This window comes from Rhea pennata, chromosome 7 (genome assembly GCF_028389875.1).
Source record: "Rhea pennata isolate bPtePen1 chromosome 7, bPtePen1.pri, whole genome shotgun sequence".
Taxonomy (NCBI): Eukaryota; Metazoa; Chordata; class Aves; order Rheiformes; family Rheidae; genus Rhea; species Rhea pennata.
In genome coordinates, this window is record NC_084669.1 from 18,884,157 (window position 1) to 18,904,352 (window position 20,196).

The 20,196-nt window shown below is 34.7% G+C and overlaps 1 protein-coding gene across 6 annotated transcripts in view; it reads right to left on the reverse strand.

Annotated features, from left to right (window-relative positions):
* Positions 1–20,196, reverse strand: part of PCGF5 (polycomb group ring finger 5) — a 78,049-nt gene that overhangs the window by 16,450 nt on the left and 41,403 nt on the right. For all 6 annotated transcript variants that reach the window (XM_062579607.1, XM_062579604.1, XM_062579606.1 and 3 more), the window contains 5 exons: positions 13,333–13,429; positions 6,141–6,196; positions 5,958–6,017; positions 2,849–2,997; positions 1,379–1,477 (listed from right to left, as the gene is read on the reverse strand). In XM_062579607.1, coding sequence (XP_062435591.1) covers positions 1,379–1,477; positions 2,849–2,997; positions 5,958–6,017; positions 6,141–6,196; positions 13,333–13,429 — 461 coding nt within the window. The remainder of the gene's footprint in view (positions 1–1,378; positions 1,478–2,848; positions 2,998–5,957; positions 6,018–6,140; positions 6,197–13,332; positions 13,430–20,196) is intronic.

The window sequence follows — 20,196 nt, forward strand, 5'->3', positions numbered from 1 at the left end:
GACTGCACAAAATCAGCTAGACTAGGTAGGAAACCACCCTACACTGTACCTGTTTAAGAGAAAGACATTGTATTTTGAAGGTCTTCTTGCTACACCAACACACTTTCAATCCCAAGGATTCTAAGCAAAAGTACCGTCATTCTCAGCTTTTCAAAATATATAAAAATAAATTTAAAATTACAAGAAAAATGCATTGAGTTTCTGAGTACACAAACATGATTCTTCATTAACAGGAGGACTAAAGGTAGAAGAAAAAAATATGATCATCTTACTGTGAAAAATGACCGTTTTAAATTATATAACACAGTCTTACATCTACCCTCCACTGAAAATACCTGATAATTCTTTCATTGCTATACCAAAAATGCTTTTCTATTGTCAAAAGAAAAAAATATGTTACAGTTTTGAGGTAAGCAGATACTATATAACACAAGCCATTACGGTTCCAGAGACAGATTAAGTTAACGCAATACAAAGCCAAAAGATACTAAAATGGCCAACAGGGATGTCATGATACCGTGACAAATCCCTGCGTATAGCTCTGCAATAACCTGTGCACTTAGCCTAACTCAGCCCTACCTCTGACCAAAGCGGGAGGCTGTCTGCGCAAAGGCAGCCTGCAGGTTGTGAAGTCACCTGGTTCTGGTATGGGAAATGGCTGAAGAAAAGACTTGGGCTGGGGCCAGAAACCCTGCATCGCTGGAGAGAAGGAAAGCAGAGGCGGGAGTTCCAGGCTTCCAGCTCCATCCTGCATCACAACTTCCACGACATTAGGAAGTGCCCCCAGGGAATGGTTTTGGCTCTCTACCAAGAACAAACCACTGGGGGAGCAAAGATCCTCCCCTCTTTATGTCCAATTCCACCTAACTCCAAAAGGAGGAGAGAAACAGTATCTGCATTTTGAAAGATTCAAATGGTACTGCTCACCACTTCCTCATTATTCTGAACTGGTTTTTATATTATATTACATAAGAAAATGAAACTGCAGAATCGTTTGGTGCATGTGTGGTTTATCTCTTCCCCAGCAGCTACTGGCCAAAATCTATGTTAAATAATGTTTGTTATTAGCCACGCGGAAAGAGAAAGCTTATATTTTTATATCAAAATACCAAAAACTGCCCCTTCACAAGCAAGCAACAAATTGAAATTATTTTGAACCATAAGAGTTGCTTGATTAACAACTTCAACTACTGTGATAAAATCACTTATAGCAAGCACTTTTCATTCAAAATTTGGGAAACATAACTTTGAATATTGAACACTACTCAGCAATTGAGCTAGAAAAAAATACTCTTCAGGTTTAAATGTCAATCAATTTAATAAAAACAGAATAGTTTACAAGGGAATAAAAATATAGGCATGGTTCTTTGAAACATACCTCGTAAGAACTTGGAAGTTTTAATTTTAAGCTGAGAAACTTTTTGATAGTTCCCACGGTCACTCGAGTGGAACAGCGGATAAATTTCTTCATTAAACCCTAAAGCAACCAGAGCAAAACAGAAAAGCCATGTCAGAGATTTTGGAGCTAAGCATTTTCATTTTTCATTAAATAGCATATAAGCAATCTTTAGTGCAAGAACATCTGTAAGTATTAAAAAAAAAAAAAAAAAAAAAAAAAAAAAAAAGACCAATTTCACTGCACTTCCTTCTGATCCATAATGGCACCATAGGTACATTCTTGTTCCTTCATTTTATGAAATTTGCAAGATGACAAATGAATTCATTTAGCCCATCTCTGGTTCTAAAGAATTTTACAAAAGATAGAGAAGGACAGAAAATGTAAGAACATGGATAATCTGAATGTCTGAGTTAGTAACACTGGTAGTCAAACTGGAATTTCTTTAGTCCTTCAGAGAAAGAGGAAGTAAAAATGACCTCCAGTAATCTAGGTAAAATACAGAGAAGATACAATCTTGAGACATGATCTATTACCACAGATTCTGTGATCCAATTGGCTAATAGTTTTGATTTAGGAGTCTCAGGTTTTCAGCTTTCCTCTGAACATGGTGATGGTGACATAGATTTCTTACTATATGGCATAGATGGACAGAGATATACAAATTCTCCTACTGAACAAAAACTTTCTTACTGTGTAAGAACTTCCAAAATCATACTTATAATACAGCACACATAGAATATAAGTCAGCATTTGATTAGGCAAATGTTTCACACTTCCTAATGTCTTTGCCATTTAATAAGATATTATTAGAATCTGAAAGGATTTCTAAATACTTTCTTCTAGGCTTGATAGACTTAGATAATCTTCTTTTATTGAAATGAAACAAAGTATCCCTAATTCTGGTTATTTCCCCCTAATAACAGCAAAGAGTACATATTATTCTAAACATTTTACAGAGAGGAAAAAGCGATCTGCTCAAGGCTGCAGACAACAAATGAGTGTCAGAATGAGGTTTATAGGTCAGAAGATCTAGGCTGCAGTCATTCTGTGCGTAATGTCTGAAAAGCAGAGCTTCATGCTGCCATGGCGAAACAGCAGTTCTGAAAGTGTGAGGCAGCTCATCTACTGTTAGCTTTTTAAGTACCACTGTGGTATGTGGTAATCTGTTAATTAACACAGTAACACACCATCAAGTCTGCAGACTAAGATTCTGTAACATAATGAAAAAAATTCAGTCACAGATAGATAATGCTATGGAATTCCGTAAAAATTCAAAGAGTCTTTGAAATGCCTCAAACAAAAGGACTAAACCATTGTGGAAGGAGAGATAGGTCATCACTTATGTCTCATTTAAATTTACTGCAAATTGCTATGAAGTTATTTAGTTCCTGTAAAGTGCTATTCTGCCAACAACCAACCTTAAGAGTACAGATTATCTTAACTACTCACTTTTACTACATTATCCCCTGACTGCCCATTGTTGCGTAAACAGTCAAGGCAGATAGCAATCTGTGGGTCACTCCGGTGATAGTCTTTATCTTCTTCATTTTCATCACCTTCCTCATCGACTTTGGGCTTATCAGCTTTTGGACTTTCATCTGTAAAATACAAAGACCATACTATTTAGGTGTAAAACAGTTCAAAGTTATAATGGCAACAAACATTTATTTAAAGTAATACTTTGCTCTAATAGCATCTTTTTCTTCAAAATAACTTTATGTAATTTTATTTCAGTGTACTCTTAAATTGATCAATTAACAAATCTCTGAAAATGAAGTTTTAGTACTGAAATTTTAATGTAATATGCATACAACAGATTTCTATGTGACAGAAAATAATTAGGCTGATGGACTGCTACTGATTACGGATGTCTATTTTTGTTTGTGTCCAGTTTAAAGTCCTCAACCGTAACGCATCAAGATCACTCAGCCATGCATACCTACCTACTCTGTGGTGTGACAGTTCACTGCCAAGAAATACACTGCTTTTAAATACACAGTGGGATAACTAATCCTCCCACTTGTATATCAAAGTAATATGTGTAAGTAATCCACATTTACTGCCTGCTGTAATAATCCTGTGGAGACTAGTTCTTGAAATGTTATTACGAAGTATGTTAATGAAAGATAAAACTTAACTTTCACCCACTTTTGACCTAGTCTAGGCAATGCCATTGCAAAAATTCCATGTGCCTTTCTGCAGTAGAATTTTGAATAGCTAGTATTTACTTACTTATTCCCCTTAAAGAAAAAAAGAGGATTGCTCCCCATTTTTTTTGGCAGAATACATATAGCCTATAACAATCACATATGCCATGTTTTTCTTCTTGTTGATGCTGTTACACATTCCACTGAATCTTAGTTTAAATATTAAACTATTTAGAAAAGGTACCATCTCCTACAGATTTCAAAGGTTCAGCACAGTTGACCCAAATCTTAAGAGCTGCAAGACTATTTAGATGCTGCTGCACTGTGCATAAATAACAATGCAGTGAAGTAAAACAGCATAATTTTTAAAGATTTGGAATACGGTATACAATAACACTATCATATACGTTATTTGCAACGATTTTTTCCTCTATCTGCTAATTCATTATTTTGATTTAAAACAGCGGCATAAAACTTTTTATGCTCTGTTGGCATAAAACATTATCAGAAAATATGCCCAAGTAACATGAATTTTGGACATTTCTGATAAACTTTCAAATTGAATTCTGCTGTTTTCCTACTTTTACCATCAACTTTTTATACGACATTTAAGAGAGTTATGATGAGAAGACAGAACGAAAACCTTAAGGAATACCAAGCTATGCACAAGCTTGTAGACACTAATTAGTTTACTTCATTAAGTTTTCATATTCAAGTTCCATTTTAAGCTTATATATTATTTTCTTTCTTACAATTTTGAAATATCTTAGAATTAAAATAAAAGCTTTGTCCATGAATTCTTACTAGCCACTCAGTCTTTCAACTGAGTATATCCCTACTGTCTCTGATTTCCTATGAACAGAAATTACACTATCAAGCTACACAATTTTTATTTTTGTAGAAGTCCAGGAATTAAACTCTCTTAATCAAGCAGGCAAAGTCCACCTGTCACAAGCATTTGTCTGAAGAGGAGCATCTATGATTCATAGATTCTTCAGCAATATAAATATACCTACAGTATTCAGCAGTTAGCAGCGTTGGATAATAGAGGAAGTTTTCATTACATAGTTTGAAAAATCTTGAAAGGCAAACCAATTAAGGACCTAGGTAAATTAGCAAATTTCCAACCATAAAATCATCCCAGAAACATATACACAAAAACCCCTCATCTTTCAAGATTTTCTACAGAAATTGAAATGTGCCTCCATGTCCCAACGGCACCATACTATTTACTAGAAAGGCACTTGTAGGTATTAGAATTGATAATGTTTACACAGGCCACCTCCAGAAATCAACGTGTTGGTACATTAAAAGCATTTTATTAAACCTCAACAAGACACAATTAAAAAAACCGTGAATATTACAACTTTTAATAATTTACTATAGATCATAAGTGCAAAGGTTGGAAACAGTATTGTGACCTGTGGTACTACGACTATGGGTTTGCAGGGCAGTAGTCTTGGCAACACAGTCCCTTCTTAGTGGAATTATTCTAAATATTTTATTTTCAGGAAAGATTCTAAATGCTTGTTTAAGCCAGAGAATAAACTAAATGCTCATAATTTATCTTAATGTGTTATCATGGCTTTGCCACCATCAGAACCTTGTCATCAACTGCAAAATGTACAGAACTATTGCAAAAGGACACAGAATGTTTCATATTAAAAAGAGGATATTATAAACAACAGAGTGCAGGAAAGAATATTACAAGAAGTTTACCTGACAATGATCTTTTAGAAGAAATAGCTATTTTTTTTAGATTAGCAGAGCTTTTCAAATACCATTAAAAAGAAAAAAAAAAAAAAAAAGAGGCTACAGCATCAAAACTCTGAAGTCAAATTAAGGGGGCATAAAACTTGGATAAAGTCCTATTTAGCAGCTCAGTGAAGAGCTCTCAGAATTCATGGGTCAACACAAAAAAAAAAAAAAAAAAAAAACATTTTGGAATCTACATAAAACAATTGTTTAGCATGTGTGAAAAACTGTTTTACTACTTTTCATAACTAATTCTTGACAACCTCCTACTTAACAGCTGGTCAAATTTGATAATAGAAAATAATCTGTGAAAATGATCTGAGTAGTTCCACATCCTACGGTTCGATGGAATATAAGTAGGATCAAATTAAAAAATATGTAATATTAAATTTAGAATTTAAACAGAAAATTGAAAGACTGCTGAATGTGAGAGCTTGGGAAAAGCAAATAAAAATAATAATATTTCTAGCGTTTGTAAAACAACAGATTACGTTTACATAGGCCCAGATTGAATTTATATACGTTAAGAGCTTCTATAGTATTGTTAAATTCAGTAGAACCAACGTACAAGCATAAGTGTTTGTAGAATCAGGGCTTACAGAAGAGTTATTTTATCCAACATACAAGAGAGGAGAGAGGAAAAAAAAAATCATCACCTTGTCCATTTTCTTGAGGTTTGTTTTTTTTCCAAAATTCGATCTCTCGCTGCAGTTCCTCTAGTTAACATCAAAGAACAGTAATGTGAATTTTTAAATCAATACTAGAAAAAATATCACTAGAAATAGCAATACTCCCGTCCATCAACCCAAAGAAGTACCGAAACCAAATCAGAAACTTACGTTCTCGCAGTCCAGGCACCAGCTTAAATATGATTTCCTCTAAGGTGTTATCCAGCCTTTCAACAGGAAAAGATACATTTCACATTAAGTAGGAAACAGCATTAAATATTTTTAACTTCTGAAGAATAAGAACTTCTGAATAATAAAATGAATAGCACAACTTTTCCAGTTAAAAAAAAAAAAAAAATCATGCACAAACCAATTGATTTTATAGCTAGAGAGACAGAAAACACATGTTAAAGGCTTATCTCAAACACCTCTTGCCTGGACTTCTTTTAGAAATAACCCAAGAATTTATTTATTTTTTAAATGTACAAAGACATAAAAAGGAATTAAAGAGGAATATTTTACTCTGTAAAATTTTCAATGTTTTTAATCTGTGTAACATGCAAATATAAACTATGTTTCTAAAAAGAACCAACAGGAAAGAGGTATCCAGTTTTCAGATCCAAGTTATAAGTAGTAAGCTTTGCAATAACAAGCACCATTATCATATTCCTGTAAACTTCTGCTTATAGCTGATTTTCTTCCTGACCTAAAACCCATTGTTAAAAGCTACTGGATAATCATTTTAAAGATTCCTGTTGCTGCAACATCTCTATGCCATAAAGCGTAACATTCCATCTCTTGATTAAAAAGATAAAAAATTTTAACCATTCTGAGAACAGATCATGCATAAAGCCTGATGCTTAGTACAGTGCAGATGTGGCACAGGCAAATTTTATTACAGAATCGCTAGTTTCAAATGTTTTTGGTTTTGATGTGCAAACTGACTTTTTGAAACTGAAGATTGGTACTACATTACTTGTGTAAAATCCTGTGAAAAGATGATGGTTCCACTGTAATTTGTATCAGCATACCTAGCAAGTCAGTAGGTATTAAATTGCTTTCACTGGTAGATATAAAATAAATTAAAAGAAGGGTCCATATTTTGGTACTCTCAACTGCAGTTCTACAGATAAAAATAAGCTAACACCTGAAATCCAGCTGTGCAATACAGGTCAATAAAAGCAGGCAGCTGATTTTGGTGGAGATACGAACCAGTGTGCAGACGCAAGTGATCGAGTAACTGATATAGCATTTATGTCTTCAGTTTGTATACTCCCAAATGTAAATCTTTTCTGATATTTCAAGTCTTGCCTGGCAAGTCTTTTTGGTCTCAGCCAACTCAGACCCAAAGAAGTACAAAGCTGAATCAGAATAACCACTCAATTTCTGCAGCTGCAATGACTTTAAATGGTGTGGATTTGAAAAACAAATTTACTAACCACCACATCAATGCAAGTTATACCATTTCATCCCTTACACAGGCTTTACGATACAACTGCACTTCATGCTTAGGTCATTCAGTTCTTATATGGTCTTTTCACGTCCTCAAATTTTATTTCAAGAGACTGGGAACTATGAAGTTTTCATGTCTTTAGTTTAGCCATATAGTCTCTCCCTCTACCTCAGAGAAATACCTCACACATACAGCATTAAGGTCTAGAGACAAATGCACACGGGCTTCAGGGCATCCACACTAGAAACTGCTTAGTGCAAGCTTGTTCAGGAACCGATTAGGTGAGATGCTGCAGTAAGAGCTAATTTATTTTATTTCATGTTTTAAGCTTATTTTTTGCTCATTCTTCTTTTCATATTTTTAAATACTGTTAAATAATACAGTAAGATTGATTTTAAGTTTACAAGTCCTTTATAGTCTGCAAAAAGTGATAAACCTGTCATGAAAACCTGAACAGGCGATATTCCCTACTCACCACAGCCCAGACGAACCACGCTTGGCAGGAGAAAGGAACCCATGCAGACATCCATGCTGCCCTGGCTAGACAGCTCCCGCTACCCAAGCTAATTCATCTAAACCTGTTATGAGTTTGTCCATCACACTGAAGAATGTAGTTTCATACCTTGATATATTATTCTATAATATAGAAATACTATATATTCTATACTATATATAGAAAACTAGCTGTAACAGCCCCTTCTCAAAGATAAAGCGCATTTATCTTTGTTAATGATAAAACTATTTTTTTTCCTTCTCTGAATTTTACCTACTCTTCTATACATCTAGTCTATCATCTGCTTTCTATTTCCTCTCCATGTCTCACTTATCCTTTGGTTTCCTCCGTCTCTTTTTCTGTTTCCTTTCCTTTTCTCTCCTCTGCTCTCTCTACCTTGCCTTGTGAATAGTAACCTATGCTGTCCACAACCTTAAAAAAAGAAAAAGAAAAAAAAAATCCAAGAAAAGTTCAAGGCAATATAGGCAGAGAAATGAAGCAACTTAAGACAGAGGCAGAAGCTACAAAATAGAAATTGCCTTTGGTATATCTATGTTTTCAGTAATTTGTCTTCCCAATAATTTTATGTGCACACACATTACAGACCAATACTGTATTTATGTATACATGTATGTATATGTATACACATAAGTACATACATACATATGTATAAAATACAATATAGGCCTGTTATAAAACATATTTCTGAGAATTCCCACTTAGCACTTTTTATTAGGTCTTCAACGGCTCAAAAGAAAAGTCACACAAATATAGCAAGAGAATTAGCATACTTACTGAATTTATGATGCTAGCCCCAAGAACTGGTTTCATACTATACTCAATGATTTTCTTATCTTTCAAAGAATAAAGAAAATGAGGTACCCCTCCCTCAAGAAGTATAAACACTAATGAAAATGAAGTACCCCAGGACTTAGGGGGGGGGGGGAGAAGTAGGGAAACCGCCCTCCATCATTATCCGATTTTTAAGTACAGTGAAACTAAACTTCAACTACAAAGAATAATTCAGGAAATTATAAAAAAGATTCTCAATTTGAGAGGTATCTTACAGTATTCCTATCATCCAAGTCAATGAGAACTCTAAGAGAGATTCACATTTCTGTGACTCGCATCATACTCTTTCCAAAATGAAACTATGTGATATTAACTCCAAAGTTGGTCTTGATCATTTAGTATACTTCCTGTCAAAGCTGAAACATGAGCATCAAGTCTCTCCAATCTCCCCATTTTCCAACCTCCAAAAAAGAATACATTGAACCTGGCATTAATCTCTGCTTTTCATAGGTCCATCCCACTCCCAATTCTATAATACTGAATGAATTACAAGATCAAAGCAACTCTCTTATAATAGGTAATTAACTGAAGTAAAGCAAATAAAATTATCACTCAGGAAAACCAGCATCCAAAGCAGCATGCTCACAAGAAAAAAGAACTTGGCCTTCGTGGTATAACCAGAAACCTACTGAATATTCGTGCACATACAATTCTGTTAAATCATTACAGTGATTTCTAGAATTCAGTACTTACTGTAAAAATTGAATTTTCATTTTAGAGACGGACATTAAATGTCAGAGTTGCAATTATAGTTTCAACACATTCTAAATACTGCCAGCTGAAAGACATTTCTAAAAAAACTCAGATATTTATGAAGTTATTCAGAATTGAGTTTATGAAGTACCTATATCTCAAAGATCTTTCCTTAAAAATACTATTTACAATGTTCAATGCCATGTCTCAAAAAATTATTGCATTCTCAAGCACTAATGGGACTGAGCTCTCTGAAGTCACACAGTACAATATGCACATTAAGTTATGCAGGCAACATCCAAAAAACATAATTTCATTACTGTGGTCATATGCTCTTCTGATTATTAATTCAGTAAATTTAAAAAATGTTTTATAAAATACAGCCAACTAATTACTAGTTATATGCAGTTTCTTGGCAAAACAAACCCCTTTCACCCCTGCATGGGGTTTCAGGAAATATCCCAGAGAAAATAGCTCTTCCTGCATTTCTGGCTTATGGTCTTAACTTTTCTCACCCTTCTATCATTTCCTGTTTAAAGTATCTTATTATTCTACTAAACTTCTTGTAGACGTTTCAGAAAATGCATTTTCAGCTCTTCTGAAATGGTCCTGTCAGAATAAAAGTAGTATTTCTTAAATGCTTTGTCTTCAGCTTTTCAGTGCATTATGCACTCTGTACAGAGTCTTACGCTATGGCACACACAGTACCTCGGACAGTGATAGGAGATCAGAAGAATACCTATTGTAAATATCTACATAAACCTATTTAGCCCTACCCTGACAGTTTTAAAGATTTACACTAATCACACTCTTAGAGCCACTAAATTTAAGCTCTTTCAACTATCCTCTTGATATACAACTGAAGAATGCCAATCTCCCAGGAATTTCTTTGCACACACATATCTAAAATGTAAAGCACGCTGTAGCAAGCTGTAGCAAACACAAGGAAATTAGGAAGTAATACTGACCCTAGTAAATTCTAGACTTGAATATTTATTCTCAGACGGACATAAGAAAATTTCCTCTAAATTTACAGTAGTACTACAAAACAAACCTCAGAGCAGAACAGTGGCACTTATTTTTCTCCCTTTTTTTTTAAGCCTGTATAGGAGATGAAAGATAGCTATGAGAAGCAAGCAGTCGTTCCTTGAGGACAGTCATTAAGATTGCATTATGTTTTCAGGAATTTGAATCAGACACTTAGGATAGCCTTGCCTGGGTAGCATCCAGTTAATTTTAGCTGGTTTCACTGGGCACACAGTGACCAAGAAAATAGCTAGTTTACTTTTTACTGCTTTGATTTCTACAGAGCTCACTGATTCAAATCCTCTTTTCAGCTAAGAGACTGGTTTCCACAAAAAATAAAAATGAACAAATAGTCAGCTCTTGTAAGCACATGTTCATCCTTGCACGTATGCTCTCTCACTCTCTCGCGATGCGTGGCCAGTTGAGTTTGTTATTTGATTAATTCAAATACTAGGTATGCAAAAAACTACCTGACAGATCAACTGAGGAAAATATCTTCTAAAATTACTTGGATCATATTAGGTTGTACAGTCCCATACGGAAGGACAAAACTGTAAGTTTTTACAACACTTTTCAACTACACAACAAGAAACTGCAACACTTCAAGACAAGTAGCTTAGTAATAGGTGAAATTGCTCCTAAAAAAATATCATTTTTCACCAACATAAAAATATACCTTAAGATTAGGAATTCCCAAGGTTCACAAAATGTTGACAAACTTTGTACAAATAACATTAGACAGGCAGACATAAATTTCTTTTTATTATCTCATCTGTGGTCCTGGAAGACACGAAAAGTTAAGCCTACAAAAATATCCTAAGACTCAATTATCCCACTCTAAGAAAACAGGTGAAGAGTTAAAAAAAAGTCCCTTCAACAGAACAAGCAAGCATTTGTTTGTGGGTGGTTTAATCAAACCAGCATCCGTTCCCTAATGAATACATTAAACAGCACTCATTTTTCTCACGTAATTTTAATCCTAAAAAATTCCTTTCAGAAATCCCTTACTTCCAGTAATCACCAATAATTACAGCTAATACATCATTATTTTGCAGTCCAATAGAGACAAACCAGGTAAGTAAATCTAGGGCAGAGGATCACAATGTATCACCACATGGTGCCTGTGATCACTTCCACGATTGCTCATGAGCTCAGGAAATAGAAAGTTTAAACTAACAAGGACATTAAGCTATGGTGTCCTCAGCAGCTGGCATTTTCTCAATATTGCTGCCCAGCAGTTAGTGCCATGTAGGTATCACTGCTCATCTGAGGCACTTTCTGTTACTTAAAAAAGATGACATGCATAGTAAGACCACAGCAGTTTAATATAACTACCATCAACTGGAATGCTTTAAATCCCTTTAAAGTCCTTCAACAATATTTTAAACAATTTGTTCTGGTTACCAAATATTGAGAGAAAAGCAAACACTGAACAGAGATCCAACCGATTTCCATTCGGACCTACTTCATTTAATACAAGAAAATTTTACAAATTCTCCTCTTAAGCATACCTTATGAATTACAGGCTTATACTGGAAGAGGATATCAGCATAAACTTGCTTTGTTCCCCTTTTCAGAACCTGTCACAGTCTGTATTTGTAGTCCTACACGGATAACCTACTGTCTCCTTGTTTCTTGTTAGCCTTCTGCCTATGTTTAAGGTGTCTTTAATTTCTAGTATGGCTCGTGCATCCTTTCCAACTGTTGATCATTCAGTAACACGCAACTTGTACATCCTGGAACGCTCTTGTAGAGCTGCAGGGATCCATTTAGATAACAGCTATTTTAGAAGAGTTTCCCTATTCCAGGTAACTGTACTAGCAGGGATTTACTAGAGTAAGTTTATCTCCATAGGTAATCACTTGATTTAGATGACAATACTGATTGGCTTTAAGACTTACATAAGCCAGCAGTATAAGAGAACTATTCAATTTTGATTACCTATCCCACTTTAATTTATTCAGGATATGGGGCACACCTTTGTCAGAAATCTCTGCAGCAGGCAGAGGAAGAACACTTATGCAAGGCTTTTCATCCTGCAGGCTGCCAGTAAGAATACTCCAAGAAGTAGCTAAAACTTTTGGGGGTGGGGAGTGAAGAGGCAGGGAAAGAAGAACTGTTCATAAATTGTCAGAATTTCTTCCATTTCTTCCACCTATAACGACATTTCTTGATTTCTCTGTACTATGCTTTTAAGATAGCTCTCATTTTTGTTTCAACGTTACATCATCAACAGAGAATCCAGAACTTCAATGAAAATAATCATTTAAACAATGTTGTGTAAGTTACTGTGATATAAAAAAAATGCACATAATCAAGAAAGCACACTTTCAGTGTCAAAACTGTTTATCGTGACTGCCTTGTGATCAATCTGACAGCAGATGTCAATTTAGATTGGTAAGCCTATCCCTTGAAAAACAGTTATTTTTATGACTAATTTTCTATATAGCTCTAAGAAAAAAGTTACATGCAGTATAGAATCTCCTAAATCATCTGGAAGATGAACTACAGTAATTCACTTCATGTAAAGAATAAGAGGTGTCTGGTTTGTTTCTTTGTTTAGAGGTTTTTATTCATAAAATACAGCCAGTCTCACTGAGTCTTTCCCTTATCTTTTTTTGCTTTACTATATCTAAAAATCTCACTTTACTACTTACTTGGTGACTAAAAACTGGCAAAATCTACAGGCAATAGCAGTTGATATATAATTTTACAAATAAACAAAACAAAACAAAAAAAAAAAAAAAAAAAAAAAAAAGGAATTCACTTTCAGAATAAGGATATTAAGAGTTTTAAATTTTTTTTCTTCCATACATTTCAGCAAATGTTGTTTAATGACATCTTACCGTAACATTTCTAGCGGATTGGTCTCATGAACTTGGTTGCCACACCTGGGACAGTCATTGCTGTCTTCGAAGTGCTGAACAATACAAGTCTTACAAACTGAAGGAGAGGGAAAAAAAAAAAAAGTATATAGCTTAGATCAGGATCTAAATATTATTGATTGTACATAGCCTACTATTGTTAACAGCTACCTACTTCATGCATCAAACATAAAAGGCTATTATTTTAAAGTAAATAATTACAAGGTACTATATAATTCCTTATCTACTCGTTACCCAAAGCTAGTTCTGCTGGGCTGAGATAGATTGCTCAGTCCAGCAGCACTGACTTCAGCAGAACAGGTTAGACAAACACTGCTTTATAGCATGCAGTATTTTTATCTTATAATTCTCACAGCATTGTAAAATGCAACAATCACACCCTGCAGCTTAGGCAAGGAACAGGTTCTGAGAAAGTGCATATTGGGGAGCTGTAGCCCAATCGGAGCCATTCATTACTTCAGACAATTTGAAAATTACTTGCGCACATTATTTTATTTTCTTCGGCCTTGCTCACAACTAAAGAATACTGCTGTAAGCACTTCTTTAAAAAGTTCACAAAAACTGTACAAAAGCTCAAAATGGCTGCTTCTCTTTCTACATCACCCCTTCAAAAGTGATAACAGAAATAAGAGCAAACATTTAATACTTCAATCTTATCATGAAAATTAGGATTATCATCACGGTAAGTATAAATAAACCCATAACAACAATGAGAATTTAAAATCCAGTAAACTGGTATCAAACCGAACAAGGTGCTGCATTGCTGATGCTTTCAAATGATTAATCGCAGACAGCAGATTTTACCTTCGTTAATAAGAAAATGGAACCCAAGTTATTTTGCTATTATTGTATTACAACATTCTGGGTGGAGATAAACTCCCTTCTCCATTTATTATTACTTCACTTAAACTGAAACGAGAACTACAAATTCAACAGTAAATGGACCGAAAAAGTAAACAGAACTGCTGCAACCGCAATGTGCCTTCCGCTGAAACACTATTTTACAATTTCTCTCATCAATAATCCAAAGAACTAAGAGCACTCCTATGAAAAACTGGTACACCTATCATATGGCAATCTTGAAACCTGTAGGAAAAACAAGCATTTTAACAAATGTCACCTAACAAGCCAAGTCTGCACTCATGTTTATCTTAAAAATGCTCAGAAGGTTACCACAAATCAGTGGAACCTGATAATATACATACATTAAACCCTGTGTAGGTGTTTTTTTAATCTGGTTTAAAACATTACATTCAATACACTAACTTCATAGCTTTAGTAAAAATTACAATTAACTTTCCCTTTCAAATCTGACATGCAGACTTCAAAGCTCAGTGACTGGCTCTTTTCATTAGAGGGACCGGTGGCTGCCCTCTCTAAGCTAGACAGCTCTAGCAGAGTGGACGTGTGGTGGATTTCTGGTAATTCTGGTAAAATCAGTCCCATAAGACCATAAATCCTGCCAAACAAGCCCAGTAAGTGGGGCACAGTGCTGTCCTCTGGATATAGGGACTCTGAAATGGAGCCGAAAACACTGGTGCTATGAAAGTACAGTTCAACCCTTAGGATAAATGGTTTTTTGTTTTTGTTTTATTTTAATCCTCAAGCTATAAGGTTTTTGGCACTGGCATAGAGATGCAAGAAACTGTAATCACAGAACTCTTCTGATATCACAGACTTCCTGTAATTTGTTAAATTACTGCACTTAGTTCATTTTTGCACGAGTATTCCCTAATACTCTTACAGGGTAGGAGGTCTAATCCAGACCAACAAATGCTATGTTCTATACTGACAGGACTTTTCTATATCCTTTTTATATCTAAACTTTAAACATTTTGCTGCTGTAGTGTTGGTAAACCAGTATTTTACAACTATTTTCTTTAGATGTTGGGTGATCAATACATTAAACTTAGGACACAAAGAATTTCATCACCGAAACAGAAGCACTCATGCCTCAGTCCAATAGAGCACTTAAGAGTTATTAGGACCTATGCTTAAAGTTAAGTATGTTCTTAAGACATATGTAGTTAGGATTTCCATAACCTCTCTTTGCTAACACAACTGAGAATCTCCATTACAACTCTAAAAAAAATAAAAATAAATAAAAAAATAAATAAATAAAAAGTAACTTTTGAAAATGAAAATACATGAAAATTTTTAGGTGAAAGATTATTTTAAAGATGTAGTAGCTGCACATGTTCAACCATAGGCAAACATCATAAAGCGTAATTCTTTAGTTTATCAGCAGCTCCCTTCATCAGGTATCCCCGGTCCCCTAAGTATCCAAACTATCTTTACTTCTGTCACCCACCAGAGATGCAAAGTGCGAGGAGCAACAGAAGACATCCTTTAGCGCCTTCACCAATCAAAACTCAGGTACATACACAGAACAAGGTAATAGAGAAGAGGAACAGACTGTAAAACTTATACAAAATCACCCCTCCAAAAATACTGATCATCATTTTCGTTTTCTTACATTAGTGCACTAGCTGGATAAGAGTTAGAGATTGCTCATTTCAACTAGCCATGTCAAAATTAAAGAGTTTTTTTTTTTGTTGTTGTTGTTTTTGGGTTTTTTTTGGCATTTCTTCATCCAGGTCTTTCATAGGCTTTTTTAATTGTATTGTTTGCTTTGGATACCGTGATTAAAACTTTTTATCTGCACTTTATCTTAAAATGGCTTAAGTTTTGTATTTGTATGACTGTGAAGTAAATAGATAAAAACAAGACATTCCTCAGCAAAAAGTGTCATGAATCTGCTCAGCTGCACTTGCTTTAAACAAAATATCCTGACTCTTAATTGCAACCTCCAGCATATTCAAAGGTAACAGTTTATTTCAGATGCACAGGCCTGGAGAGGCACAGTAACATGCAGTAATTTGAAAAGCCTTCTCGCCTGTAGCATGCTGGGGTGCATGCTCCGGCCCCTAAGATGACAGTGTCACAAGCAGGTATCAGAGTCACGGGCGAAGGGGCAGCACCACTGTCCCAACGCCAAATATTTGGAACAGATACTGCCTAAGACATAACGCTCAGTGAAAACATGTACTGATGAAAAAATAGAAGCCCTACAAGCAGCAGCATTACTTACAAGCAGCAACCAGCACCATTTGAGTGGTTACAATCAGCACAGATGGAACTTGATAAGCTAGCCAAAGTGTAATATTCTCCTAAATTTTTCTTGCTCATCTTCAAACTAATTACCATATTTTTCCTTCTTTGATACTATGAGCAGTCCAGAAGACTAGCAAAAAAAATGCCTCTAGACAAATTAGGAACATGTCATGTCATATGAGCTTTGGAACAAACACTATTAACACTAATTAATGAAATTCTGATATAATGCTCATGAGGAAGCGAGAATCAAGTGATCTTTTCCCTCTGAAATAGTATATAACATAGTCCTGGTATCAAGTCATTCATTTATCTTATTGAGAAATGAGAAATGACCCATCATAAAAAGATCCCACTCTGAACATATGATAGAAATATTGAAACAGAAGTATCTTTTGATAATATGAACAAAACCATGATGGAAGAAGCTCTTTAATTGACAGCAATACCTATTATAAACTCTGTAAAAAAAACTAAGTACTTTAAACACAATATGGTATGTAGATACTGCATATACATGTTAAACTGCATCTACATTTATTTCATGCAACTCAGATTTTTTAGAGAAAGAAGATGGTCTAGAAAAGAATATATTGCAATGAATGGCAGCAATTAACATCACTGAAGATTACAACTTCCCTGTTCATTGACAGAAAAGATCCTTTCTTCCCATTAATCAAAAAAAGAGGGCATTTCTGGAGCATGATTCTTCCATATTATTGAAGCAGAAAGCATTAAAGCTATTAAGTATAGAGATACTGGGTCTGGGTGAAGTTGATTAAAGATCTAAAGATTATTAACATATTAAGTCAGAAATCAGAGATAGAAACAAAGGTTTTAGGGCTAAAAGTCTGAAATAGAAGTCTTAGAGTAAGCATTTCCTGGATGACTTCAAGGAGAACCAAAATAATCATGTTCTGTTCAAACTTCTTTATAACTCAGGAGATCTGTGGGACATGCTATTGTCAACTGATCTCTTCAGCTGCAACATCTGACATCTCATAATCCTGGTTTCTACAGTGTGCTGAAAAATGGAGATGACACATTACCTCTGCCAGGAGAAACTGAACAGATTATTGGTGGGTGATGACAATACTGATGAGAACCACAGGGTTAAGAATCATCTGTTATGTTAGAAATTCCATTAGTCAGAGAATATTAATTTAGAGGGTGTGAAAAAAGTCATAGCAGCTACTATGATGATGAAATCAAAGTCTAACACAATCATAAATAATGGCCATATGGAAATTCAGCTAAAAGCCACTGAAGTAAGTAACATAAGAGTTTGGGTTATTCTAAATCTTTTCTAACCTGACATCAAGAAATTGGGCTTAAGCATAACTTTATTTCAATACAGATGAGAAAGTAAGACAGAGCTCCTCGTCTACTAAAACCTCTGATAAATGAGGGAATTGTTTTTATTTATTCATTTATTTTGTAAGCCTCCAGTCCAGTAGAAGCAACATCTCCTCTTTGGATTCAGTTTTTCTAATCTGATGCAAATTTTGAAGGATTGATAAAGAATAGGATATTTGTAAAAATATGGTACAAACATTTATCAACATTCAGAATTCCCCAAAATTTCATTTTTAAGCTGACAAGCTCTATAGTGAACCTTCTTTTATTCTGGAAATTTTAGCAATGGAGACTGAGAACACTGGCACAAAAATCCTTCAAAAGGATTACCAGTGGCTTGGTATCAATACCAGAAAGTGGGGTTTTTTGTTTTTTTTTTCCTGTACGCAATTAGAATCCCCTACCAGCCTTCTTCAGACCACACTCCCCGGAGCTTTTAGAAAGCCATGTTTGAAATTCTTTGAGGAGAGTTTCTTTACCCACCCTTGAGATCTCTGCTCCATTCATGTCACAGAATTTCTTGAAGTCTATGACGAGATGACACTGATCTCTTCTGACTACCTTGAAACAGGACTCATTGATCTGCCTTGTAAAGATAATCTACACTTGGCTTTCCTAAGTTTTTTGTTTTCCAAACAGACAAAAGAATCTGAGCTATGGCTTTTGATCCTAACCAGAAAAAACTTGGAACAATTATTGTTCAGAAGAACTACACCACAGGAGAAAGAATTAACGAATTTGTTTAAAGCCAGATGATTGGCTCCCAAAAGCTTTCAAGTTTAGCAATGTTTGTAGAAATACTAAGTATTGCTAAATATAAAATCTGTAAATTAAAAAATTATTTAAAATATAAATCAATCTGTGGAAAGGAACCAAAGTCCTCAGTCTCAATATATTTATGTGCCCTCTTTGGACCTTTTCTGAGAGAGGAGGGCACCCATACAAGCCATGGGGGTCCAGGAAAGAGACAAATAATTAATGAAGATTTGAAACTCCAGTGGAAGAGAGGTCTATGAGTTAAACATATACAGATGAAACATCATAAAGATCTAGGAATCTTAGGAATAATGTTCTACACAGATGCTTTCCCTACCCCTACAAACACACAGATTTGGACCAAGTCTTTGTGCAGCTAGGTCAAAGCACGAAGTCATCTTACACCATGAAGGAAAAAGAAGAAAACTGTAAATCAATATTGAAGTAATCTAAAACAACAACTGCTTTTTCTCATGTAAAGTTATGCTGCCATTAGGATTTGTTTTTCAAAAGGTATATGCGATTTACTGACAGCAACACAGAAGTCAAACATACACAGAAATTCTAGCACTCAAGAATAATGATCTGTGATACTCTCAGCAGGAGGGGATCAACAACCAGTATTTTCATGTATGACAGGTATAATCTTCCTGTGTTACTCTCAGTAAAAGAGACATATAGGAGAACATTTTCTAAAGACTATCACTTTTAAGTTTCAGAGAACAGGATGGAGTCAAAGTATTGTGTGAAAAGGGGAGGGAAAATAGAGAATTTTAAAACAAAATTGAATTACAGATATACTTAATTCATCACTGCAGGAAATTAATTAAAGAAAAACAAACTTTTAACACTTATGGTATACATTAACAAAATTATATGGTTTTACTTGTTTCATTGTAGATTACAGATTAACAGAAAGAAGGTGAAAGTAAAAAACTTTATCACATGCACCAACAAAATGAGGACCCATACTTCCTGGTTGTACTGTGACACTTTGGATGAGCCCTAATAAAAGTTAAACTCACATAAAATGATTTACTACAACTGATAAAGAGTATTTATATGACATGTGCTAATTTGCTGGCAAGCGTAACATACTACACAATGCTACATTTTCCAATACAGAGACATCTGGTTCATATATGTTTTCAAATCTTGGTATTCAGCTGAAAAAATACATATACAAGCTTCAGGATGTATACATATATATATATGTATGTATATGTATCAGTATGTGTCTAACACATACACACAGAAAGTACTTATCTTGTGCACATCTAAACACATATAGCTCAGTAGAAAGAGTCTTCCTAGTATACTTTTAAAATGCTGATCAACGAGGTATCTAAATAAATTTTAAACTTCAGCTTTTCTTTCTTTTTTTTTTTAACGCAATATTCTACAAGGGAAAGTTTAATTAGTTAACTATGGGACAAACAGACAAAACTATGGGACAGTCAGAGCTGCGTAGCCTCTAAATTCGTCCAAGGATCTCCCCTCTCAGAGTCAAAATAAATCACTCCTTGAATCAGTGAGGAAAGGAGGGCACAAGATAGGCACAGCTAGTAGAACATCAAACCCATCTTGGTGATGGCAAGA